Here is a 27455-nt window from a genome sequence, read left to right as displayed (position 1 = left end):
TCGAGAGTATGATGTATGCGTGCAAGTGTGTGTGAGATGGATTGAAGGGCACTTAGTAGGGCCCACTGCACTGCTCCTGTAACACACACACAAACTTTCCTGCTGTTGGGCAGAATTAAAGTCTGCTCATGGGCATATAAAAACAGTAATAGGAGCACAGGAGAGAGGAAAGAGAATTAGGTGCTTTTCTTTTTCTTTTTTTTCTTGCCAAGGTCACATCTGCCAGAGCAGCAAACACCAAGCTGTCTCTTTGAACACACACACAGGCCAGCAGAGCCACCGGGTGCTCCGTGTGTGTGTGTGCGTGTTTGAGGGAATCCAGAGTGTGCATCATCACTATGACCCTTGAGTTTTAGTATTGGTTCCTGGTAATTTGGGTTATTTAGGAATTTAGGCTTATTACACTCCTGCACTCAGTGTAAGCGACTCCTAATTTAATCACCAACTAAATCCCTAAAATGCGTACGTGTGTGGTAGCGTGAGAGAAGCATTTCCTCGCTGGCTGCTGCTGCTCAGGCTGTAGACAGATAAACAATCAATTATGTACAGCCTGTCACCAGGGATCTCTCTCTAGCTGTCTGTTTCTCCTCCCGCTTGACTCCATCCACCTTCTGCCAAAACAACACCAGTTTCATTGATGTCTGACCTTCCAGCTGCTTTCCCCAAAACAATGTAACCTCCAATTTAATTTTACAATCCCAAGCTTGAAAAGACTACGATCTTATAATGTTTTACAACAAGAAAAACTTCTGTTCCTTTCTCAGTTTGCCTATTTTGGTGACCAAGACGATAAAAAAAAGAAAACTAAATGATGAAAAGCCAATATTTATTTGTTCCTCTAATAACTTAAAGCCAGGATTAGAGCACAGTTTTGGGGACTTTTGTACAATATGTTTCCCATTTTGTTTTAACATCTGCACCTGGATGATGTGATGCACAGTCCAGTCAATGATTTTGTACTATTTCTTTACCAGGAAATTTAACAAGATGCAAAAAAAAAGAAAAAAAGACTGCAAGCAAAAACAAAATTAAATTGTAATGTAAATCCTTTACTGTGTTTTGAAACTGATTAGGAGAATATTTAAAGACGAGAGGAATTTAACTAGAAGTGTTTTTATGTTTTTTGTACTTCTTTGCAACAAAAACTCTCTAGGGCACCTTTAAAATGCCAAAGACATAACACTGTTCAGACCAGCAGAAATTGAAAACTTTTAAGTCTAAGTGCCCATGGGATCCTGTTGTTCATCCAGAATACAGATGTCCTTTAAAAAGAGGGGAAAAAAACCCTCCATGTCAGCTGCAAGACCTTTTGAGTCATCAGATTAAAAGTCATCTTTTCTGATCTCTGCTGTTGACAAACCTCCTGCTCCACCTGTGGCCTTCTTCTATGCCTTACTCCTTGTCTCCCACCATCCCAGCCCTCAGCCAGTTCCTCAGCCTCAGGGGCCCAGGTCTGGTTATCAGGGGATTAGAACCGGGACACACACTAACTACATAGGCACCTTAGGAACAAGGGGAGGCATCCACATATACACCTAGCAAAAACACACACCTCAGGACAGCCTTCTTTAATAACGTTTAAACGGAGAGCACAACCAATCCCCTACCTTTCATGGATTAGCTGCTAATCTCACAGAGCCGGGAGCACCTCAGGCACTTTGGGGAAAAGATGAAGAATGGGTGGAGGGGGAGAAAGGAGGCGGTATCTTGACCTTCAAGATGAAGGATACAGTAGCAAAAGAAAGTTGCACATGCTTCTCTCACTGTACCCTCAACCATATAGAGCCTCAGCTTTTGGTTGGACATGTTTCATTTAAACAAGTACATGAAGTCCACATGTTCCAGTCTACCCCCAGCTGGGGGCTGAGCCCATCCACCTCCCTCACCGCAGGTGGTTTTCATGTAAAATATGGTCTTCTGTCTGAGCTTGCTGACCCCCTGATAAGCTGAGGATAAATAAAACCACAGTTCCATGCTGGTTCTCTCAGGCCTAAATCTGCAGATCAGCCCTTTAATACACTATCGCGCATATAAACACTGAGCCATGAAATGAGCTAGGGTCAATTTAATCCTCTTTACTAAGGCAGACTGGTTAACATGCAACACTGTAATGCGTGCAGAAATTCGTCCATCAATGCTGGAACCATTGTTTCTGCTGAGGTTGCAATTTGTTAATTGGTGAAAGGCGCCATAGATGATGTAGTCACACATACATCATGCGACAGGTAGTGCGGGGGGGGGGGCTTTAATCTTTCCTTCCGCAGCTATAATATTTTATGTGTGAGCAACTTAGAGGAATCAGCATTCCCTTTGGACTATTTTCAAACACAAGCAGATGTTCAATTACTAAGAAGCGGTAGATTCCTGCAGCTAGTAACTTAGCATCTTCCTGTTGTTACTGTCAGTTACTGCCACTGCGACTACCAAGGTGGTACTGATCTCAGCACACAGGTATGCATTAGGAGAAGTGTGTTTTCTGGCACATATATACTTTCCATTAAGGAATAAAGGCACCTAATTTGACTATAATTTGGCTTACTAATTAGTCTAAGAGGTAAGATGATACCATACCACTGACTGCACACTGTATCAGACAGTGATAGTAGCTGTGTGGAAGAACACAGTCCAATAAAACTGCAGGGAGATCATGACGGTAATTTGACTGAAGCAAGGGGGAAAAGTCATTACATCAAGCCTTTGCATAAGCCTAGGTTTAATCACACAAATTGACTTTTATAAGGAGGCGCATAGCTGTGTGTTCCACTACAGTGGCTTGAAGGCATTTTAATAGGAGACTACATAAAATATAGTGACACAATTTAATCCATTGGGTTTGTGGAATTAATCTTCATTGTGAATCTGGGGCCTGAGCACACAGTGGAAGAAAGACAAATGGGTAAAACAATATAACTTGCCCACAGCTCAGAAGACTAGAGAAAACACAGTGATTGAAATCACACGAGGTACAGTGGCTGTCTAAAGGTAATGTGGAAAAACGACTGAGTAAGCGAGGATGTTTCTTTCTCTAAATAAATCACAAGCGCACAAGACAAAAAAGATGAATGTGCTTTTGTTGCGGCCGTAAAAATGCTATTCTTCATTCTCAACTTTAACTTGTTTATGCCTGTTTTTAAAAACACTTGGGAAAAAAAACCTTAACTTTGCTCTGTCATTCCCTGATTTCCATTAATAAAGTAAGAGAGAAACTACAGCTAGGAATGGAACAGGAAATGGGAGGTTTCAAAGTCATCATGTTGCTGATTCTCACAGCTTTAATTCAAACTCCAATGGCACAGCAGGAAGTCTGCGAGCCTAAATCTGCCAGCTCCTTTGCTGTGCTGCCACTGAGTTCGTTTGCATTGGTGCAAATTGCTTTTTTAATTACAGGCACAGAGGAAATGCAGCATGTTGCCTCCTCTTCGGAAATGATGCGCAGAGGGAGCTACTTAGCATCGTGTATCACAAGCTGCAAACAACTGCTGAGGAATGAGGCAGATCTGCTGCTCATCCCTGATGAATGACATTGTGTCAGTCACGTAGAAAGACAGGGACATTACATCATAAAAGGATTACTGATTTTTTTCCCCTTTATATTCTATTCTTAAGTGTGGATTTGCACACGGTATTTTAAAAGTGACACATAGAGGTGAACTTTTACATAATCCATTTAAAATATGACTTCCGATATTCCTGCAGCATTCTTCACATTAAAGTAAATCTCTGACACTGGAGAATCTTTTCACCTCTTTGTCCACTGATTTTTGTTGTTTAATTTTCTTTCAAAGGCTACTGGATACTACATAATATTAATAATAATATATCAGTTGTGCCAAGTGAAATTCATATATATCCAGACATAGTCTGGATATAAATATTTCATTTGGCTTTCATTATTATGTTATTTTTTGACTGAGTGCAAAAAAAATAATGTACAAATTTGCAAATCTTGATCACATTTGGGAAATTTGCCCCCTTCAGGGTTAAAATACAGAACATTCATTAGATTTAGAAACTGAAAAATTACCAATAATTTCATGATCTTCAACTGAGTGTACACAGTGCATATCTAGGGAACATCCATGGCTTCGGGGCTAAGACAGTGAGAGCATAAATATCAATAATAATAATATTGCAAACACTACAAGGCAAATGGCGGGGTTAGCAAACCGAACGGTCTCCTAGTCAGAGCTCCTTCTCTAAAGCACTGCCTTAAGATTCCATTGTCTGGACCATGAATCCATAAATGTTGTGTTTTCTCTTGGCTAAGTACATGTGCAAGTGTGGCTTTTTAAAAAATATATATAAATTACTCCTTTGTTGTGCTTTTGCACGATGGAATGTCAAAATAAAATGATGTGACATGGCTCTATTTCTCTTACATACAACAGTGCATCCATCTAGTAGAAAATGACCAGCTGGTATGACCAGCAGTGCTACACAAAGACATTCTTTCTACATATAATACGGACATATAAGAAAGAATGCAAATCATCCACGCAATGTTTTGAAAATGACTTTGGTTCCAACTTCATGAACAAACGGATCTGCCGCCTCCACGTACAGGTTTGCTGTTTCTCAGGTTCTCTTTGGCGTTTTTCTCCTCACACATATACACATACACAGAGTACATTCACACACCATATGAAGACTGCACACACACATACACACAAAGAAGACAGTCTTCTTCTTTTTTTTGCTTAGTGTGAGGATAAAGTCTGAGCCAACTATTGGAATCCTTTAGAAAAAGTTTGGAGTTGTAAATATGTTATATAACAAACAACTGACAGTATAATAGGGTTGAAAGATGGAAAGTTTTTCTATATAATAAATATATGTAATTACTTTTGCAGTTTGACAAAGCTGAAGTTTTAACAAAGACAGAATTTGTAATCTCTATTAATTCAAGGCAACTGAAAATTGATTTAACACTTCATCTCAGCTGTCAGTGTTTTCTTTGCTATCAGCTTGTGCTGAGTTATAGTATCAAGCAGTCAGACTAATACTAAGTGGTTCATGGTTGTGTTCTCTATCACTGTGGGATATAGCTCAGCTAAACTAAAGCAATAACAGGATGCTAACCTCCTTGCGACTAAGTTGGAATTTTCTTCACATCTAGTGACTGTTGTGGCAACGAGCTGGTCTCCCAGAGGATGAGGGTGTTGCATGCCCGACCTCTGAGAGACTACTTTCAATTACAAGGCAATTGCTCAGGTTGCTTTGTGGGAGGCAACCGGTCTCCAAACCAGTTTGACTTGGATTGACTCAGTCATTCTCAGACAGATTAGCCAGCGTTTGTTAATTGCAAATAATTTCTACTTCATTTGTAAATGTAGACAGATTGCCAACATGTTGCAATCAATCAAAGTCAGTCTGCACTGATAAGTGCAACTCATCTACAATGCATCTGTGGTTGCATGTGGTTGTGGTTGCAACTGGTTGCCAGCTGGTTAAATTCTTATACAGTGCATAGGTCATTTTGCTGCAACTATGTCACTATCTTTAGAGGAATTTCAGAATTTTTCAGAACTGACTCTGAATGCAAGTAATCTAAATTTCTGTATATTTAGGTAGACACAACATGTCTGTGATTTTTGTTGATTTATCACAGTAAAATGCTTCATCATCACAAACACATTGCATGTAATAGGTAACTTCAGTTCACTCATAGCAAACTCGTAGCACCAAACTTGATTCAAAGATGGCAGTTGACTGCATGCTGTCTCAACCCTGGTCATGCCGCGGTCTCCAGCCACTGTTTACCATAGTTTGACTGTAAATGTTAAGTGACCAAGGAGTACAAATGAAATTCTGACATTTATCCTTCCACATGCACATCAAGTGGCAGATTTGCAGACACGTGTCTAACCAGCCACCGTCTGGGATGTGACAGAAAAAGTTAGAGGTGGTGTAGCGCATGGCAAAGGTTTACAACATGTTTTGCAGGTATTGCTTGATACCTATGTCTTCCTGTCATCACATGATTTTTTTATATTACACAGCTTCCTCATTCTGTCTCACCTTGCTGATAACTCACAATGTTTATGTCTGAACTGACTCTTGCTGACACTGGCTGACTCTTGCTCTTCTATATCTCCAGACTTCTGTGCAGCTTTCGGCTGAAGTACTTGTTACGACATAAAATACCATAATACCATCCTCCAGTGCATGACTAAAGATGTTAATGAAATCATTTCTAGCTGGCAGTAACTTGCTGTAAGTATGCAGACAGATTGTTCACGCCCATGCAAAGGCATTATCCTTGTGCATATGATTTGAAGGTCTCATAAATGTCTTCACAAAATGAAACAGAAACAGAGAAGTAGAATAAAACCAGAACTTTGTGTACTTGACTGTCAAAAGGCTAGCATACGAACTCACCTGTGCAGGAATAGTCATCGATCCTGATGTAGCCCGTATGGCAGATACACATAAAGGAACCGGGGGTGTTAACGCACATGGTGTTCTCCCTGCAGTAGTGCTTCCCTTCAGCACACTCATCAATATCTGAAGAGAGGGGGAGAGAGAAAAGCAGAGAAGGGGTGAGAACAAAGCTAAATGAGATGTGGGTTGCTCACTGAGAATTCTGTCAATTGAAAACACAACTAATGAAATTACTGGCCAGATAAAAAACAAGCAGTTATGTCCCATGCTGAAGGCTGATGGTCTATTGATTACTATTATCTGGGGTGTTTTATATTACTATTACTTGTCACTTGAACATAATCATATGTTTTTTCTGGACACTTGCTGAAAGAAATCAATTGTTGTTTTTCTTAGGTTTTTCTTAGGTTTGATTTTCAGCATAAAGAAAATTCATCTACATCACTGTTAAACTTAGCCTCCTTGCTGTATTTAGGCCTTTAGTAGGTCTAAATACTTTGCACATGTAGAGCCACTGGGAAACGAATTTGAATTCATTAATGGGAGACAGAGGTCAAGATGCAGAGGGTCTATAAGAGGTGGGGATTGAAACACTTAAGGCTGCAATGCTCGATTTTCAATCAGTCAAAGTGAATCATTGCACATAGTGGCTTGTCTGCATTTTTCCCGCTCACTCAGATGATCTCAGTGCTTTGACCACTTTTTACACAGAACCACTCCGCTGGAGAAGTTCATTTAAAAGGTGTGCACACAAACAAAGACATTTTTACTCATCCTGCGTGATTAAGCCTCTGCTAAGCTGAGCAAAGATCGTCAAATAACACTGTGTACAAAAAAACAATGATAATAACAGTGGGATAACAGCTGCAACGGGAGTGATGTCAATAAAGGGCTGTGTATGCAGAGGCTCCACAGAGGTCTAATTGAGCAAAATGAGCAGCACCTGTTAGGGCATAACTTGGCTGTCTAAGCGTTTTAGTTATTTTCTTACAATACGACCGTATTGCACTGGATTTACATTTCTTATTTGCAATATCGAACCTCTTCACACCAACGGTGAATAAGAATCTTTCTCATAAATTTGAATGAAACATGTTTCCGTGCTTTGAGGACAGGGACATGATCGCACAGACGAGCATCGTGTCCGTGCTTGACTCATTCTCATGCTACTCACTCTACCTCGAACACCTTGATACAGTTTATCATTGTGCTGTGCATTTCATTACAGGGGATAAATTTCACACTCATCACTGTGCAGCCTATGAAAAAAGCAGGCTGGCAACAAGAACAGAACCCACACTCTGTCATTTTTATTTATAAAGATCTCCTCCACAAGCTACCTCGGTATATCAGCACTCCTCAAATTTTAAACAAACTGCCATCTAGAAAATAATTTAAGACTGTTTAAAAATATATTACAGAGAATTGTACAACTTGAATGATCCATCTCAATGGCTGACATTTAACTTCAAATATCTGCTCTGCCATCAACTCTTGGGCTCTGTGTGGCTTTGTTATGTCTGACTATACATATTATTTGCATTTATGTTTGTCTTGTTTATTTAGTGAATATATATTTGCCATTTTGCTATGTCTCTCTATTTTCTAGTCTCAAAAAAAGGTTAGAGTTACGCTTTTTCACTGCAACTCATGACTGCATGATTTTTATTACCTATGCAATTATAAAATTAAATGAACTCTTTAAAATACAGCATGTCTCAATGGGGGGTGGGTCATGCTGGATATGTACTGATCCACTGATATGGAGGGGTAATGTGTTAGTGTTAAATATCAACTTTGTACTTGTATGAATGCTCTTAATGAGACAGCGGATTGTGTTCTGGGGGATCTCCTCCAAAATGTAGACCAGGGCATCATTGAGCTCCTGGACAGCCTGAGGTGCAACTTCATAATGTCCCAGATGTGAACAATTGGATTTAGGTCAGGCAAGCATGGGAACCAGTAATTCAGGGATGGGGAACTCCAGGCCTCGAGGGCCAGTGTCCTACAGATTTTAGATGTGTCCTTGATCCAACACAGCTGATTCAAATGGCTAAATGACCTCCTTAATATGTCTTGAAGTTCTCCAGAGGCCTGGTAAACAACTAATCATTTGATTCAGGTGTGCTGTACCAGGGTGAGATCTAAAACCTGCAGGACACCTGCCCTCAAGGCCTGGAGTTGCCCACCGCTGCAGTAATGGGTATCAGTTCCTGCCTTCTGTATATACTCCCGTGAGCAGCGTTGGGTCCAAGGATTACATCCCAATACCTAATGGCAGTCAGGTGCTTTTGCCTAGACTTTTAAGGTCTTGGCTATGCCTCCCCAGATCATCTTAGACCCACAACCCAACTGGTCATGCTAAATGATGTTACAGGCAGCATAACATGGCTCCATGGTATGTCACACGTGCTCAGGGTGAACCTGCTTTCACCTGTGATAAGCACAGGGCACCAGTGGTGGACCTGCCAATTGTGGTATTCTATGGACCCTCTACAGCCCTGTCCAGCTCTCCTAGAGTAATAGCTTGTCTCCTGAAATCTCCTGTATCCTCCTGAGACTGTGCTGGATGACACAGCAAACCTTCTGACAATGGCATGTACTGATATGCCATCCTGGAGGATACTCTGGACTACCTGTGCAAATCTGTAGGCTCCAGGCATCACTTCATGCAGCCAGAAGTGACACTGACCCTAGCCAACTCCAAAAACGAGTTAAAAAAAAAAAAAACAGTCAGAAAAGATGAGGAGGGGAAAAATGTCAGTGGTCTCCACCTGTAAACCATTCCCGTTTTGGGGGGTATCTCATTATTGCACCTCTGGTGCACCTTTTGTTCATCTCATTAATACAAAAGCAGCTGAAACTGATTAACACCCCCTGGCCAGATCAGTATTATGTAATTCATCATAACCAGTGCAACAGGATTATTAGGTGGTTTTTTTTTTTCAAAACTGAAATGCAACAGTAGACATAGACGTTTAATAGTGCATGTGTCTAAGACTACCCCTGGGTGGAGGAGATTCCTTTAAAAAGCTGCTCAGAAGTATCACTGTGGGATTAGGACATCCAAGTCTTACTCTATCATATGGTCAGTAACACAAAGACCACTTTAGCCTTGGGGATCTGTTATTCCAAGAAGAAAAAGCTTTTTAGCGTTTGGAAGATATTTTCTCATGAGAGCAATAGCATATACTGACATAATTTAAGAAGATAAATTTTTCCATAAGGAATTAAAAACAATCATTCCACTGATCATCATTTACACACAAATGTTTGTGTGTATGGGGTAGAGTATGACAACTTGAGAGCTAGTTTTGATTTAGGTTGACTTAAAGCTGTTGTTATTTTTTATGACCGCAGTCAGCTGGCTATCTTGGAAGATGACGTCCAAGCTTTTATTTGTCAGCCATTTATCTAAATAGAAAGCACTGATTCATCCATTCAGCTCTCTGGAACTCTAGCTACTCTGTCTTAGTTGGATGTGTAAACAATTATTCCCTAACATGTTACCATGACAACTTCATTAACCAATGCCGTGGCTTTGTTTTTGGCGGCTTTATGCTTCATGATAATTAATAGAAGAAACTTTGCTAGTGCAGCTTCAAGATCATAATTTATTAGATTGTCCTTTGTTTTTCCTTCTCACTCTCATGATTCCAATTTTGGATCCATATTAGCTGTTGCTAAGGCAACAGCTATTCCTGGGTTCTAAACTGCATGCCAAACCTTCAGACAGAAGATGCAAAATACTGCCAGGGTAAACAAAATAATCTAGATAATGTGATGCAATCAAATGCAATTCAGTCAAACTGAACAAACTCAGCCATGTTACATCCATCAGGGCTTTATTTCTACTGACAATACAGGTCAATTGAAAACAATTTATGAGAGACAAGTTCTATAGTTCTTGACATTACCAATTTATTACTAATTCTGTGTATTCAGTGTCTATAAGTGAGCAAAAGGATACAAAACCGCTGAATATGTTCTGTGCCAGATGCTGTAGCGAAGAGCACTTCAAATTGAATTTCAATAGATTTGCATTGGCATTCACTCAGCTTGCGTGTCCTTGGGTAGCGCACCGCCCACCACCCACCACCCAGCAAAATAAGAGCTCAACACCTGCCTACAACTGTCGCATTCACATTTACTTGGTGTTCTTCCTTTCACAGTTCCATCAATACTTGCTGCCTTAAGCTATTCAGAGGCTTCACGGATAAATAAAGCAAGAAGACAATCACAAACCACCTATGAAGGTGCATGCGTCCTTCACTATATGGATGGAGGCCAAACCTTTACTAGCTCTGAAAGAAAAAGGAAAACAAAGGGAAGTGATGAAGGCAGGAAGAAAATGGAAAGCAAAAGAGAAGGTGCAGATAAAAGGGCAGGTTAGTAGAAGAACTGGATTAGAAACAAAGGTACAAGAAGCTATAATGCAGAGCCGATGAGATGAGACAGATAGGGACAAAGAGCGAACAACTGAGATTGAGAAGTGAGAGAGATAAAGAAGATGGTTGGAAAAAAAGGGCAGGTAAACCTGTAGAATAAGCATACAGAGTGAGAAGGTTTTAAAAAAAAAGTTGTGAAATGGTGTAGTGTGTCTTAGAGAGTGAACAATTGAGACTTTAGATGGCAGAGAAACAGAACTGGAGAGAAGGCACCAAAAGGTATTAACTGAAGAGGCAGTGGGAGAAAAATTCAGTGTGTTCACTATTGCAGCAGTAACCTTGAGCACGGATCTGGTGACAGCTTCCCACTTTCTGATTGGCCATCCATAGTGCAGCTTTGATTTAGAGCCTATTAAGTATAACCATCCATCCTGCCCCTGGTGACAGCAGTTACGTATGTTAAAACAATATGTTAGGGGGTGAGATGATGAGGGGCACAGTGTGACTGCGTGGGGGAGAGAAACCATCTCCATCTCCATTAATGCACTCCATTTTCTTGATTGGCTTGTCACATGGACATACGTGATGCACTAGGCAAAGAAGGTTGGCCAGGAGTCAGCTGCAGCCTTTATCACTGAACGGAGTGCTCGGGGTCAATCTGTTGCCACACAGCGACTGATGGCTCGAAAGTGGCTGTGCTTTCTTTCTTTTTTTTTCATCTTTGTATATTCATGCATAACAACTGAATCAATCATAGTCATATCTGAGGAGAAGGAATAGCTTTGCATTATCTAGACAAGAAACATATCTCCCATGCTTAGAGAAGGATGTGTCTTTTACTTCCTGCTGCCACACAATGAGATAATGTACAAGTCACTTCATTTATTTAGGAAAATATGAACATTAAAAAGATACAAAATGTTTTTTGAGTAATATTTGTGCCAGCAAAAAGCAGCAAAATCACCCTGATTGAAGGGTATGTATATATACTGTTACAATATTTATTATATATATTATGCATCACCAAAATTCAAAATAATGACTTAAGGATGTAAGTAACGGCTGTAAGCTGAAGCTGCAGACATGTGTAAGCATTTGGTTTCAGAGAGCTTCTTCTTTACTGTTCGATCGACAATATATGATGGCTTAAAGAGAAGATGTGTTTTATACAGTCACCACAGACACAGCACTCTGGGTCTGCTGCTCAAACTTTTTGTTTGTGAGAGGCAGCCAATTAGGAAAAAAAGATGGCTTAAAAGGAGCTAAAAAAAAAAGCTTGTTTCAGATGATCAATAAACTAAGGGGCTGCACCAAAGCTCACTATAAGATAAATGTAGATTATTTTTGAACTGTGAATCATGCAAAGCTACTCTAGTAGAGTCTAATGTCATGATGTGAAGGTGTGTGTGAAGGGGGTGTGACTAAAGTGCACGTGGTTGATGAGAAATGCTGGGATGAGTGATTGACTTTTCAAAATGCAACTACTATCTCATAAAAGATGATGCCTGTGTACCCAAACTTTATATATGTTTATATAAATATAAATGCATTCCAATGCAACTTTCATTTGCATAATGATACCACAAACCTGCTTACTAAGTGCTGTTGTGTTGACATTTAAATATTCCCTCTACTGCTAAGTGATAGCACAACCACAGTTTGTAAATAGGAAATAGCAACTTATCCCTGCTCACTTGCATAGCATGTAGTTTTTAATAGGGATTACCGTCACTATCTGTGCTTCAAACTGCAGTATAATCAAGATGTAGGAATAGGGAGATAACAATGCTATTTCCTTTGGACATCCAACAAAGGAACCCCATTTCTGTCCCACTCCACTAGGAACTCTTTTCCTCTCCCACTCTTTCTCTTTCTTTTTTGTGTTTTTCATCTGTTCATTCCTTCCTCTAACCAGCTCACTTACTCACGCAGATGGTTTCCAATAAGAGGAGCCAGGCTTGCCAAGATGTTGTCTGATATTTCTCAGTAGCCAGTTCCTTTCAAATGTACTACAGTGAAAAGAAAGACCGCTATAGACAACAAGCTGTCCCTGCTGGCCAATCTGTGTTCCACTCAGCAGATTACCTCCACTGTTGGCCTCGGTTCCTCGTGGACGGATGAATGCGTTGGAGAATGTTATAAAAGGCCCGTTTTAGTGTGGGGGGAGTCTCTGTGCATTGTGATGCTGCAAGTTGTATTGGAAGGTGAGCCTGGGAAAAACTACTCAAGAAACTAATTTACTCGAAATAAAGTACTTTTTTGAAACACTGAAGTGAGGTGCTTATAAATCTGTCTGGTTTTTAACTTTTCCAATCTTTAGGGACAATTACTTGCTTTCATTTCCACCCGTAGGGAAATCAGAGTGAGAAAGAACAACAGTCAAATGCATTTCTTGGAAATGGAACAAAGATGATTCGTTTCTGAGCCGGTACCTAAAGATGAACTACAGATCAGCAGAAAACTGTTTTCAGCACATTTTCAACTTGCCAATTTGGACAATCACTCCTAAACAAGCAGGCCTGAAAACACCCAAAACAAATATGCAAAACGTCACTGTCAATTTGGGTAGGAGCGGGAGCCAATTAAGAAGACTGAGTGGAGAGAATACCATTAGGAGGCAACAAGAGTATAAATCATTCTGAGAGTGCAGTCGTCTAAATATCAGACACACTGTAATCAATCACTGTAAACACTTAGAAGCCTACCTGTTTGGGAAGAGCCTCGTAGAGCTGCCAGAAGGTGTGTGTGTTAGACCATGTGTTTTTGTTCTCTTGTCAGTTTATGGACACAGTCTACATCATTCAACAGCAACTTAGAATTTCCACCTGGGAATAAAGATTCATCCAATTTTGCAACAGTCCTCGAACCTGCAAGCATCTAACAGGCTTGAAGTGCACGTAGGTGTGTGTCTATAAAGTTGTTTTAAACACGCACGTTACTCACTTCAATTTGGAATGACTCAAGTGAATGTCATGGACAAAACTGCCCTGTTTATGTGCGGCAAGCCTGAATGGGGCTTTGGTCTCCATCAGGGCTGTCATTAATCTGGGAAGTGTTTTCAACCATGCGTAAATCGATCGAGCATCATCATCCATCACGCGTCAGTCTGTGACTATTTGTAGCCTGCAGGCTAGAGGTCTAAACAATCACTAACAAAGGAGCATTAACAGCTATCAGAGCTCTCTGGAAGGCTGATCGGAAGATCATGCTTAGTCTTGAAACATGTGTTGCTGCATACTGAGTTTTGCTTTTTTCCTGGGTTTTGCATTTCAATGCAGAGCTTAGGTTGCCTTTTGGTTGTATCGAGAGCTACATGAGGATCTTTGTAGAATAGTTTTGATTTTATCTGGAATAGGGAACTCTAAAGTTATTCTAAGATGTGGCAGTTTATTGACTTACTTTTAAAATATGCATACAGTACCTAGTAATTACTTAGTGGGATGCATGAAAATAGCTTGGAGTGGTTACTCAGCTTTAAAAGTGTTCCCTCTACTCTAACAGCCCCAATTTTAAATATTTTGACTCTTCACTGAAATCAAAGTAACCGTAACGCACTGATAAAAAGTAGAGCTGAGTGTGATCCCATCTGGAAAAGAACCACAGAGGAGTGATCTCCCATGTGACATTTAAAGGGTAGTGGGTGAGTTTGTTGAGATACTGTTATTTACACAGGAGGGAACTATCTCAGTGATGGTGGTACCGTCTGTTGTGGGTGACATTTCGGCAGGGTCACAGAGGTAAACACACATGACCAGTCAGGGTGTGTATATGTTTCCCTGCGTGTGCATGTGTGCCATTCATCAAAGTGTGTGGGGGTCAGGGCCCTAGCAGGTGGGGAGCCCAAAGGCTCAGGGCTCATCCCAGCAGTGATTGGGTTTTGGAGCGGGCTGTGCTCTTCAGTCAGTGCCAATTAGCCTGCTGCCACCTTGTGACATTTAAAAGACAGCTGCAGCAATGGGATTGGTCTGCGCACAAACACAAGGTGTACTTCGACTTTGCGCACACATACACACACACAATCATGGCTTATGGGTGATAACACATTCTGTGTGCAAGTGGTCCAGTCCTTTTTAATCATTTATTAAAATTCTTGCTTTTGTTCTCTGCCCAACAGTCTCATTATCCTGTCGTTGCTTCATCATTTTTAAAAAATATGCATTAGGACATGTTATGTGCAATTTTGTTTTCCTTGCTGATTTTAATATTCTTAACAAAAAAATATAAAATTATCACGAGCTAAATGGTAACATCAACGCTTTGCTTGTCGACAGCAAACCGACTGCTGCCATCTTTGAAATGGTGAATCTGACTGAGAAACGGAGGACAATCAATCACAGGCTAGCCATGCACTAAATCATACCCTGCTTTATCATCTTTATTGTTTTGAAACAATGGAGAGCATCATTTACAAAACAAACATCATATTGTACTACATCAGATTTCAAATTATTGATGGAGACCATAAACTCATCGGGGAAATGTTTACTGCGCTCATAAATCAGTTTAGAAGTAGGTTCCTTCTCTCATAGACTTCGATACAGTTGGACTTCTTTTTGCAACCATTGTTGTGGGGTGGCAATTAGAGAGAGTGCGCGATTAAGGTGCTTCCACAGTAACTTCACTTTGTCATTTACAGTGGGGGGAAATAGTTATACGATTCTCTGCTGAATTTGTAAGACTGCTCGCTCGCAAATAAACGAGATGTGTTGAATTTTCATTTGTGGTTTCATTATGGAGAGAGACAGAATATCAACCAGAAATCCAGAAAAAAAGCACATCACATAAAAGTTATCAATTGATTTGCATGTCATTGAGTGGAATAATTAGGTGATTAATAAACAAAACGTGACTTAGTAATTAAACCTTTGTTGTCAAGTACAGCGGTTTCTTGTAGTTGATCACCAGGTTTGTACACAGTGGTTCTCGTCTAAAATTTTATGGTACGTGGCCCAAACCGTTATCACCTCAATGTGGTGAAGTCATCCTGTACCATTAGCAGAAAAACAGCCCGAAAGCATAATGTTTCCACCTCTGTGCTTGACTGTGGGGTTGATGTTTCTTGGCTCCAAATGAGCATTTCTCTTCCTCCAAACACGGCGGGTCGAGTTGACGCCAAAGGGCTTGATTGCGGTCTCATCTGCCCACAGGACTTTCTCCAAAGTCTTCTCTGTACTTGTGGAGTATAAGGAGTATGAGGACCGTGTGGGTGCTGAAAGATTTCATTCCATTACAATATAGTGTTGTTATTAACGGTGTTCTTGGTGACTGATGTCTCAACTGGCTTCAGATCATTACCCAGCTCCTCCCGAGTAGTTTTGGGCACATCCCCCACCTTTCTCATGATCATCCTCACTCCATGAGGCAAGTTCTTACACGGCACTCCAGACTGAGTGCGATTGTTGTTCACTTTATATTTCTTTCATTTCCAAGTAATTGCAAATGAATGGGAGAAATTGGTTCTGTGGATGGGTGTTCTCTATACGTATGAGTTGAGATCCGGATTATCTGTAATTGATTGAGTACTTGTAGACAGTCTGTGGGAGTCCGAATTCTGTGGTTGTAGGGGATAAAATACTTTTTGACAGTCAATGAAATTTAGAACCTTTATGTAATGTGTTTTTTCTGGATTTTTGTTTGTCTCTTTGCATTAAAATTAAATTACCATGAAATTTAGAAACTGTTAATTTTCCTCTCGGTATGTCCATCTTTTATATACAGTTGTTATATTTCCCCGTTTATGTGTTTATGTTTATGTGTTGACATGCTTGTTTTCATATATGCTGTATCCTGTGTGCATTTAAGGACCAATTCACCCAAATATCACATATAATGTATTCAAATGTTATCTTCCAGGCTATTGTTTCTCTTGTTTTTTTTTCCTCTAGCTGTAAAGTTGTATTGTACTTAGTGTCCAAAATATCACAAGAACAAACAAACAGATAGCTAGGGGAACAACTCCACACCTATTGCCTGTGAACCTAAATCCTGGCTTATATATCTATATTATTACTATTATTACTGCTCTAATTCCACATCAGTAGTCAACATGTCCCACTCTTACAATGCATCATCCTTTTGCTCTACATCATCCTTCTAAGATAAACAATCATTATCACAGCAAATATGTAATAATGCACAGATTATAGGAGTCCCAAGCAAGTGCACTCCAGATTGAGTTTACTTCAATGCACAGCTGTTTTAGGAATTTGCCTCTATTTTAAATATCCGTTACATTTATCTAAAGAACAAATTCAGGCTCAAAAAACAGACAAGCCAGACACTCAGAAGCATTGAGGCAAACACGTCACTAGTTTTGTTGATTTGTTTATAATGAAACACAGACTACTGCTATTCCGATACTTCTGTAGGTTTTCCGTGTCGTAAGCATTCCCAGTTAAATTCCATTCTCCAGCACCGTGCTGCAGTAGAGACAGAAATCTTAGAGGCTGATATCTTCATGGTTAGATACCTTTCATGTTGGGTGTTTTACTTTTAATTTGGATCAAATGACCCCATAACGCTTATATAGTTACCTCACTTCTTGTTGTACTATTTAACACTGGAGGTGCTTTTGTCTTAATGCGGTTCATTAAATCATGATTAATTCAATAATGAGGCTGTGTCTGCACGTAAAGCGAGTAAAGTGAGTTAATAAAACGCCACAATCTGTGATATTGTATGCATCAAAGGCCCGTTGCATACTCCACTTCTTCATTTCACACAATATCATTCCGTGTTTCACATTTCCCATATGATTGCAACAAAAAAAATCAAACAGCTCTTATTTTTGCACAATTCTGACAGTGAATTTCTAAAGTAGGGCATTTCAAAAAGCAGACAACAATAGGAGATGTCTCTCTGCCTGCAGTCCTCTACAATGCTGAGATGAATAATGGTATTATCTCAACACGTTGAACTATACTGATTGTTCAATTTAGAGACAATCACACAGTCTGTCACTTCTCCACTGCTCGCCCCTCTGTCTAATTCTGTCCTAAACACATGCACGCATGTAGCAAAATAGGCCTTCAGCCTGACTGCTCTGTGAGAATAGGATGGAGAGAAAACTGGGCTCTTTTTCTGTTGGGGAACTCAGCACTCAAACACACAGAGAAACACACACACATACATGCAACTTCACACACACCCACACAGACTTACACAAAGGCAGGGCTAGTATCCCCCTGAGTTTTCCCTACTGCTGTTTCTATGAAAAATTTACACAGAAGTGATCTCATCGGCTATTTTGAGCGCATCTCTGACCTAGGAATGTTTTAAAGAGCTAGTATCTGCCTCTGCTTTTAGTGATCTTTGGCGTTATGTTTGACATAACCAAAAAATATGCGTATGTGTACATATACATAAAGTCTTGTATGCTGTGTACCCATGCTTTTCCTTCTTTTATGTTTTTTAATCTCCCAACTTTGTTCAATACAATAATTGCCTTAAAGTTTGAATTATAATCCCCCCTACAAGTGTTGCTGCATTGAAGCTCATTAAGAATTGAAAGCAGGTGGTTTCATTCATCTTTCTTTACATCTCATTGCAGCCACAAAATGGTGCATGAACACTAACATTCTTTTGTTGAACTGAGCATCACACACACACACACACACACACACACACACACACACACACACACACACACACACACACACACACACACACAATCATATACTGTGTACAGAGACAGATGAAGAAAAAATCAATTGCTTTTGAGAGAACTCCATCATCAAATGCTGCATGATGCATGATGCAAAAACTAACCACAATCACGGCCATCCAATTTCATAGCAAGAGTCAGCCTGCTCTCGAGATGAATGGAGATGAATACTTGGGGCCTGAAGTGTTGATGTTGGAGGCACAGGTCTGTCTGCTTGCACTCACTTTTACACTGGTAATGACATGGGTGGCTACATCCTTATTTCTACAAGAATGAACTGCTGAAAACGTTCAAGGAGCTTGTGTGATAAACTTGCGATCACTAAAGAGCAAAAGGAATCAAGCTGCAAACTTTTAACATGTTTTTTGAGTCTTTCAATTCACACTACTACAATACTGCAGCTGTTTCAGCTTAAGTGACACTGTTACGCTGGTTATCTTGTTGGATATATTTTTAGGAAAATGGGATATTTCTTGTATTTCCTTCCTAAAAACAATCACTAATTATAAATATCTGTAACTACATCTGTTGTGTAGCGAGCTAGCAGCTGTACTCTTGAATTAAGGTAAAACACCTTAAGGTAACTGTTGTTGTGATTTAGCACTACATAAATAAAATTCAATTGAATTGAAATGAATTAAAGACCTGCTGGGATATTTACACTGCATGTGTATACTTCCCAGATTTATTTATGTATAGTAATGTATTGTGCATCGTATAAGAACTTAATGTTGTGCTTTTATAGGTGATACTTTGTTGTTACATTGAATACTCTGTATAAAAGATGCACTGATCAGTTATTCGGATGGGACATCGATCTGATCCGAACTTGAAATGCTAGGCCGAGTATCAGTGACAGCAGACATGATCGATCCAATTCAATTTTATTTTGGTCTGTGTTTACAACTCACTACATTACCTGTGGTGGACTGTTTGCTAGCAGGAGACCTAACATACCATGAAGAAAGCTAACAGCAAATGGTCAGTAAATATCACAGTCAGTCAGCCACGTTATGGTAGTCTTAAATGCTTGAACTGAAGCCAACTGAGCTTCGTTTTAGGATCATAAACTCTTATCCGTAGAGTTTTTTCCGTATATTCTCTCTTATCCGTGAGGGTTCTTCAGTTCTAAAAGCTGATTCTAAAAGCTGATGGGGAATAGCAGGTATTTAACCTCCAGTGGAGGGTTGTCACTTGAGGTGGCCCTGAGAGCGGTTGACCCACCCTGTTATCATGTGAGTCGTAAGGGTCGCATGATCTGAGGGGCTTCTTAGAACTGAAGAAGTCCCTCAGATGAGAGGTGAAACCCGTTCATGGACCTAAAAGGAAGCCCAGTTTCCTTCAATTCAAAGTCTTAAGATGGTCAGCGCAGATATTCTATGCCTATAACACTAACACCTCTGTATGCTTACAAGAATTTTCCTGCTTTTATAATATTGTTTCTTCACATATTTCTTGTGTGCACAATAGTCAGTTTTATAAATTATGGTCCCATTTGGAGTAAATTAGCCAATAAAGAAGGCTATGCTTTACAGCACAGCTACCTGGTAAATGGCATTTCACTACCATGCTGCTGTGCAGTGTCTATCAACCAGATCCACTCCTCACTTGGAACGTCTACTTAAAAAATACAAATATGAAGGCAACCAAAAAGCTCAACATGAGCCTTCAAAACGGGGGTTTAGATAAGTTTAATGTAACTAATTCAACAGAAAGTTTAAATTCAGTCTACTTGTTATTATACAAAATCCTTTGCTTCAGTCTGACTCATACTCACAATCTTGCTGGTGTACTGCGTACAATATAAGCAATATTTTCAAGGTAATGGTTTAGGTATAGCATTTTAAAATTTTCTCCTGTTGAGAAGTTGTACAATGTTTCATATTCTATAACTAATGTTTAGTAAGTAACAAGTACCTCCACCACTGTGGGATTTATTACTGGGTAAGTGTAAACAAACACACAACAGCAATAATGTTTAAGAAAACAAATTATTTAGCACTGTGCTAAATTATTCCTGTTGCACATTTGTTTACACTTACCTTTTGTGACACCGGTTCCAGCTCAGCAACAGCGCTGCCGTTAATGTTCGTTATTGTCCACCATTGCCTGAATGTTGTTTTCAAGGACATCATGGAGATACACTGCTATGGTGGATGAGGGTTGCATTTACTATTTGATTACAACCTGCAACCCACAGCATTACTCCTCATTAACTTAAGTCAGATAGTATCTGTAATTATGCAGATTCCCTCTGACTAATTACCTGGACAACTGCTCATACCACTAAATTAATGTGCGATCCACTGAAGCTGTGAAGTACTACTACTCAATCATTTAACACCCTGGTTACAATTAAAAAAAATAAAATAATATAAGAAGCCTGTCTTCTTATGTGACACTTGAGCCACATCTTGATTACATTAGAGAGAGAGCGATGACTGTAGGCATGAACTCACGGACTGAGGGTCTAAAACTGCACAGACACAATAAAAAAAAGAAAGATCAAGAAGGCTGAATATTGACAGGGCAGCTGTCGGGGTCAAAAGCAGATGAATCTAAATAACTTTGATACCCTGTTTGCTCATTAATGCCAGAGATACACAGGGGTAGCAGTTATTACATGATGTTTGCTACATTTTTTAGTACAGGATAGCATTGGAGATGATAAAGTTATCATTTTTTAATGACGCATCTGGTAAGATTCCACCAAGATGGCAGATGAGAAATTCATCTGAAGCGCCATCAATTTCTAGGGTGAACGTTTGAACTCTGTGAGCAGGTTTTTCATAGCTTCCCCATCAACATAAAATGACCTGCTCAATGAGGTGGAGACAATGTTTTTCAATCGGGCAATTTAAAAGTGTGGGGCGTTCAAAAGGCAATAAAGGAAAACAGTGTCTCTTTGTGTAAAGGAAGAGCGCTGATATAATTAATCCCATTGTGTCTGACTTAAAAGCGCAGAAAGGCAGCAGACTTGTGAACCATTGCAGGCATTTAGTAATACATGACCTCAGTGATGAGCGATCTGATGGCCAACAGAGAGACCAATAACATATGCACACATACAAACTCTGAGCTTGTTTTTATATCAGAAATTAATCTACTGACTAAGACGACAAACACAAGGGTCTCAAATTGTATTATGAAAAGCAGTTATTGTTGATGTGGACACAGATAATGAGAGGATTACATTTCCCATCACAACAGGATTATGTGAAAAAAAAGACCATGAATTCAACTAAGGGGTTTATGGGAAAATATTTTGAAAATGCTCCCATGTGTTTCCATTTTTTAGGTAAAAATTATAAAAAGCTGACTCTGATGAAAGCCAGGCTGTATGAGAGAAAAGAACAGAATAGAATAGAAGAGCCCTTTATTGTCATTGTACATGAAATTGTGGAAATCTACCTTCTGTTAACAATGACAACAAACACTACGAATCAGGCACTGCTGGGATTTGAACCCAGGATCTCCTGTTTACAAGACAGACACTTTAACCAACTAAGCATAAAACCAGCAAAGTATAACATTTAAATAGAATGCAGTCATTTGCAAATTATTTAACTCTCCTAGGTTTCGTTACAAAAACTAATTTGTAGTTTTTGTTGTTGTTTCTTCATAATGTGCTTTTGTCTGCTGAGGCACCTTTATCTGATTTACAATATGCATGACCTGTAGATTATTTATCAACTGTTTGTCCTATACAAGGCACGGTTCGGTTCTGATGAGATGTTATTGCTATCAATCATGGTCAATCATGTGACCTGTCACAGGTGATAAGATGCCGCTGCCCTGTGTTTCACAGTCTGATGAAGAGCAGGTGTGCTTGAAACATCACACATTAAATAAAAAAATTGGAGTTTTAGAATGAGAACCATTAATTCTTTTCTATTTTTCATAACAAGCTGAATATTTTCAAAGAGTCTTTGATTACAAGGCCAAAAAGTTTAAAGAAATGCAGGATGTGGTTTAGCAAAGCTGTCCTTGAATAAGACATCATCTTGATGGCAACATACAGTATGTTGCTCCAAAACCTGCCTCATCATTTGCATCAATGGGAAGTTACTCATATTTATGGACCTCACACTATCATCAATACTGTACAGAGTGCTTTCTCTGCCATTTATGCATCAAAACGCAGGCAGAGTCCATGATTTTGATTTTGCAAGCAACTATTAGCTGTAGCTGTTTGATGGCAATGTTTTTTTGCTCCTGAAGGCAGTGCAGTGACTTCAGCTAGAGAATCAGTCTGTTTTTAATGCGGTGCTACCTGAGGGCACAAAGATTATGGCCATTTAGAACTGGTTTCTACTTGTCCCTTGTACAGCACTTTCTCCAGATTCCCTGAATTCTTTAATAACATCATGCAACCTGAGGATGAAAAACCCAAATTCTCTTATTTTAAGACTGAGAAACATTATTTTTAAGTTATTCTATGTTCACCTATTTTCCCAATTAGTCGTTCACAGTGCTGAAGCCTTCTTCATCTTTTTAGTCTTTTGTTCTCTCAGTCTGACATATGTTGTCAGCATCAAAACAATTTTACATGCGACAAGTATTTGTGGTTTTAATGATTTGCATAAATAGTTGCATTCTCTTTTTATTTACAGCTTCCAAACATTTTTGGGTACAGAGTGGGGGGTAACCTTTTGAATGAGATTCAGTCAAACTAGGAAACTAATAACCTGCTGCTTAGTAAAATAAAAACTATAAACATTTAGAAATGGTGACCTAATGTTTTGGATTCTTTGTGCTGGATTATCTACCAAAGGCCTGAGGCAAATTTCTTACAGTTAGTTTTATAATTCTCCAGACTCAAAAGCATAAACATTCTTTTGGAAGCTGGAAAATAATCTGTCACACTGACTGTAAGATGACCTCTGCAGAAGTAAAAGAAAAATCTTGGCTATTATTATGTTGGCATGTCTAAAGGAAGGAAAATGATTCATATAAAACATTATAAAAATGCTGTATTACTTTTGGAACACTGAACAAGTGAATGAATACATCAAAAATAAGAAAAGTAAGAGAGAATAAAGAGACTTATATCCAGTATATCCTTTGATCAACACGTCCTCATTTTCCACCTCGCTGCAAATGTCATCTCTAAAGCGCTTTGTCCCAAGACTTTTCCGTCTCTTGTTAGTCTGTTGGTCCTGTTGTGTACACATATCTGTGTGCACAGCTATTCCTCTCCAGCCTTAAACCCCTGTGGTTGGCACAACAACATAATATTGTCTCACCACGTATATCAAACTGTCTCTCCTCTCAGTCCCTGCCAGATCCCACCATCACCTCCAGAGTTAGCTGCTCCATTACTTCCAGGTCCAGTTTCTCATGTTCTTTCTGTTGCCAATGTTAACTTTCCATTCTGCAGATCATTCTTAATTTGACAGTCTACAGTGTACTTACCTCCTCATCATGCTTTTCACCTGACATACACTGCTAACCCCGACCACCCTTTCTTCACTCCTCTGTCTCTAAACCCTCTCCCACTCAAGTTTTCTGCTTTTCAGTAAATCTATAAAACCTTCGCCTTTGTCTGGGCACTGCTTTTGGGAGCAGCTAGTTGCTAAATTTTAACACAGAGATTGTTATTCAGAACCATACTATACCTTCACAGTAGGCATTATCATCTCGCAGTGGGCGGAAGCCATCCTTACAAACACAGCAGTCTCCTGCCTCCAGGTTCACACAGTCAGAGTTCTCCATGCAGCCGTTGCCCTCTGAGCAGAAGTCATGACCTGCGGGAGGCAGGGAGAGGAAAAGGGTGAGACTCAGAGGATAGAAAAGGAGAGGAGTGACAGAGGCATACAGAGGCAGTCGAAAGGTTATATCATAGCTCCACACCTTTTTTTTCCCTCCGCAGTATCTTAACTGTGGTGTTTTTACTAGTATATCAGGGCAATACACTCAAATATGCTCTCTACATCTAGTTTTCACAGAAAACTATGCTGCACTATGAATGAGTAGGTAAAAATTTAAAGACCATACTTGTTATTTTACAACTTTGAATTCAATTTTCTAGAAGTCACATGCACTTTTTAACTGCTGCAATTTATTTTAAAATAAAGGAGATCTTTCTTACAGAAAAGAACAGAAAAACTACCCAATCACCTTGTAGAGAGAATTCATTTGAAAAAAAAAATGTGTAAATGTCATGCTGAATGACCTGAAATCAAATGTCAAAATCAAACAGTTAGCATATAAACATGCTCCAAAGGTGTGGAGGTTTCGTGCATTAACAGGTCTGAATTCTTGCATGTTTTCTGAAGTATAAGATCATGCTTCTTCAATACCTCTGCAGACTTTACAGCATCTGCCACTCAAAGCAATCTGCTCCGACTCCGGACAGTTGAGTTCGGGACAAGGCTCACTGGGGACCACTCGATGCATGGTCCTGTCCTGTGAAGAGAGGAGGCAAAATCCTTGTCAGCAACTTCTTAGGTGAACTCTGCCCCCTTCATTTCCTAAGGGCCCAGAGGTAATTATGGAGGTAATTATTCATCCATTGTGTTTCCTCTTTCATGGCCCCACTCTCCCTGCTCCCTCTGTGTTCATTATAAGCCAATTACTCATTGGTCAATCACAGTTTTTCCCCCCAAAAAAAACTACCTGTGGAAAGGGAAAGAAGAAGGGGAAAGCACGCTCTTCTTCTCTTGTTATCCTCAGCAATTTACATCAGGATTTATGATGCATGTTTATTACACTAACAGTGAATCAATCTTCTAGATTATCCCTGCATGTGCGTTTAGTCAGAGTGTAAAACCTGATTATGAGGTTCTGTTTCCCTGCATGCCTTTGGCAGGCCAATGTGATGAGCTCATCCTTGTACCTCCAACTGATGCCCTTTTAGATTCCAGATTGCCACAGATAGTTTGACAAAAACAACAGACCTCTTCTGTTGATTCCTAGTGGACAAATGTTTTCCTAAGGATAACCTTAAATCAGGAGGTTAAAAAGTCGTCCTTATAATATGCCATGATCTCGGCTCACGCACAGGTAAAGTTCTGAAACGAACTTCCCCCAAAAGTCCCCAAACAACTTTCCAAACAAGCCTTGCCATCTACTTCTGGCCACCCACCACCCAAAACTTGCACCCCCAACCCAACCCACCTCCCTCGCAGCCAGCAGGCAGACAGAAGATCAGAGACGTGACAAGCAGCTGTCAGGGGATGCCTGCAGAAGTCTGCAGCAGTGGGCTGACTGACAGCACTTCTTTGATCTGCCTGTGACTGCCAGTCAGTTAACTGGGACTACAGATGGGCCAGGTGTGGGCAAGCAAGCCAGGCAGCTGTCTGAAACCGCAGATTCTAATGGAGCTTTGCAGAATTCATGGAGGAGCTGGATGATATGATAGAGCTGGGTGATTAAAAACTTCAAATCATTTTTCTGTGATTGATTGGGCCTGCCTGGAATAATGTCATCAAGCGAATTACTCCCAAAAGTGAGCAACCCACCCATCTGGTGCACCAGGCAGACAAAAGCAAATACTTTGAATAATTGGGGAATGAATCTAATTTGGGACCACTGTGGTATCTGATGATTGGTACTGAAGAATAGATGTGGCATTCTCTGACTGACAGGTACACCTCCTTTTGGCCTTCAAATGTAAAATTGAGCAGTGGGATTCGGTCTTCTTTTTTTTTCCTTCTTCTTTTTTTTTTTTGTAGGACAGCGACAAGACAGATGAATGAAATTGAGCTAAAGTGGACAAACTCACAAGATGGGGCATTGTATCCTGCCACAGTGGGTCACACAGCGTAAGTATTTAGTAAGCTGTCATGCAGAGCAACATGGAAATTAGGAGACTTGAAGTGTTTAGCTCCATAAGTTAATGTGGGGTCTCTTTCTAAAAGACGTTCTAAAGAGCCTTCTAAATGAAAATGGTTGCGTGTGTGTGTGTGTGTGTGTGTGTGTGCTGATATGACTTACCCTGCATTCAAACAGCAGGCACCTGCCAGCAGAGTCACGTACAGCTTTCTGATCTCCTTCCACCAGTTCTCTTCCACCAAATAAGCAGACAGCTGTTAGCAGACACATAAATGCACACAAATAAATAATTAAATAAATAAATGGCACAATGAACAAATATTAAACAAATATGCACATAAAAACACATTGCTTTTTAAAATCTGCATTGGTTTATCATCTGCACAAGATAATAACTCTACATCTCCCTTTTTTAGATGGCTGTGACCTATTTTTAATTAATTAATGCAGGTCCAAAAAAATGTGCTGGCGTAAGACATTTAGACAATATTTAATGATCACCAAAGAGTAGCAGAAATGTTAGCTGAACTGTGTGAAAACCATAGAATTACATGTGAGTAAAAAAATACAAATGAAGGACGCAACAAAGCACTTGCATTTGCCGGGTTTGGAGATGGGAGGATGCGAACAATGATACCTTTCATTTCCAAACAGATAACAGCTCAGTACTTATGATGCTTGAGTTTGAACAGCTGTTGAATACATTTTCATTATTTATTTTTTTATTTTTTTGCATATAAGTATTCATATTCTATTGATAAGGTAGAGCGGCTAGGCTCATGCTACATGCAGATAAATAATCTCCATAGAGAGCAAAGCAGGGAGGGCACTTTCTTAAATATGGTGTTATTGTAATCTATTGTAGTTAAAACAAAAATATTTTTTATTAGCTTTTTAAAAATGTATCTGCTTTTGTAAACAAGGACCACAGAATAGAATAGTAAGTCTTTGCCTGGATATCTACTGGACATGGTCCCTTTAAAAAATATTATCCATAGGTTAAGCCAGCACACATGCCTTTGGTTTCCCAGATTGGCCCTTAATAAGTTAATAATGTCTTCAGCTACCAATCAGATGCAAAGAAAAACAAGATGCCCATAATTCATTTTGAATTCATAACCTCATTAATTGGAAAATAATGACTTTCTATTTGAATTTTCTTTATTGTTCTTTATTTGTAAATTAATTCATCGGTAAAACCTTAGATCGAACCTAATGATCAAAACTCTCTCTTCAGATATATACTG

At 39.6% G+C, this 27455-nt stretch overlaps 1 protein-coding gene across 1 annotated transcript in view; it reads right to left on the bottom strand.

Moving 5' to 3' along the window:
- nell2a (neural EGFL like 2a) overlaps positions 1-27455 on the bottom strand; it is an 81645-nt gene that overhangs the window by 29761 nt on the left and 24429 nt on the right. Inside the window, exons 10-13 of the mRNA XM_063479318.1 lie at positions 26371-26462; positions 24735-24840; positions 24051-24179; positions 6379-6504 (exon numbers count right to left, since the gene is read on the bottom strand). Of these exons, the coding sequence (XP_063335388.1) occupies positions 6379-6504; positions 24051-24179; positions 24735-24840; positions 26371-26462 (453 nt within the window). The remainder of the gene's footprint in view (positions 1-6378; positions 6505-24050; positions 24180-24734; positions 24841-26370; positions 26463-27455) is intronic.

The sequence above is a fragment of the Pelmatolapia mariae genome, linkage group LG7 (assembly GCF_036321145.2).
Source record: "Pelmatolapia mariae isolate MD_Pm_ZW linkage group LG7, Pm_UMD_F_2, whole genome shotgun sequence".
Taxonomy (NCBI): Eukaryota; Metazoa; Chordata; class Actinopteri; order Cichliformes; family Cichlidae; genus Pelmatolapia; species Pelmatolapia mariae.
The sequence above is the reverse complement of the archived record's forward strand: the minus strand, read 5'-3'. Positions and strand labels throughout refer to the sequence as shown.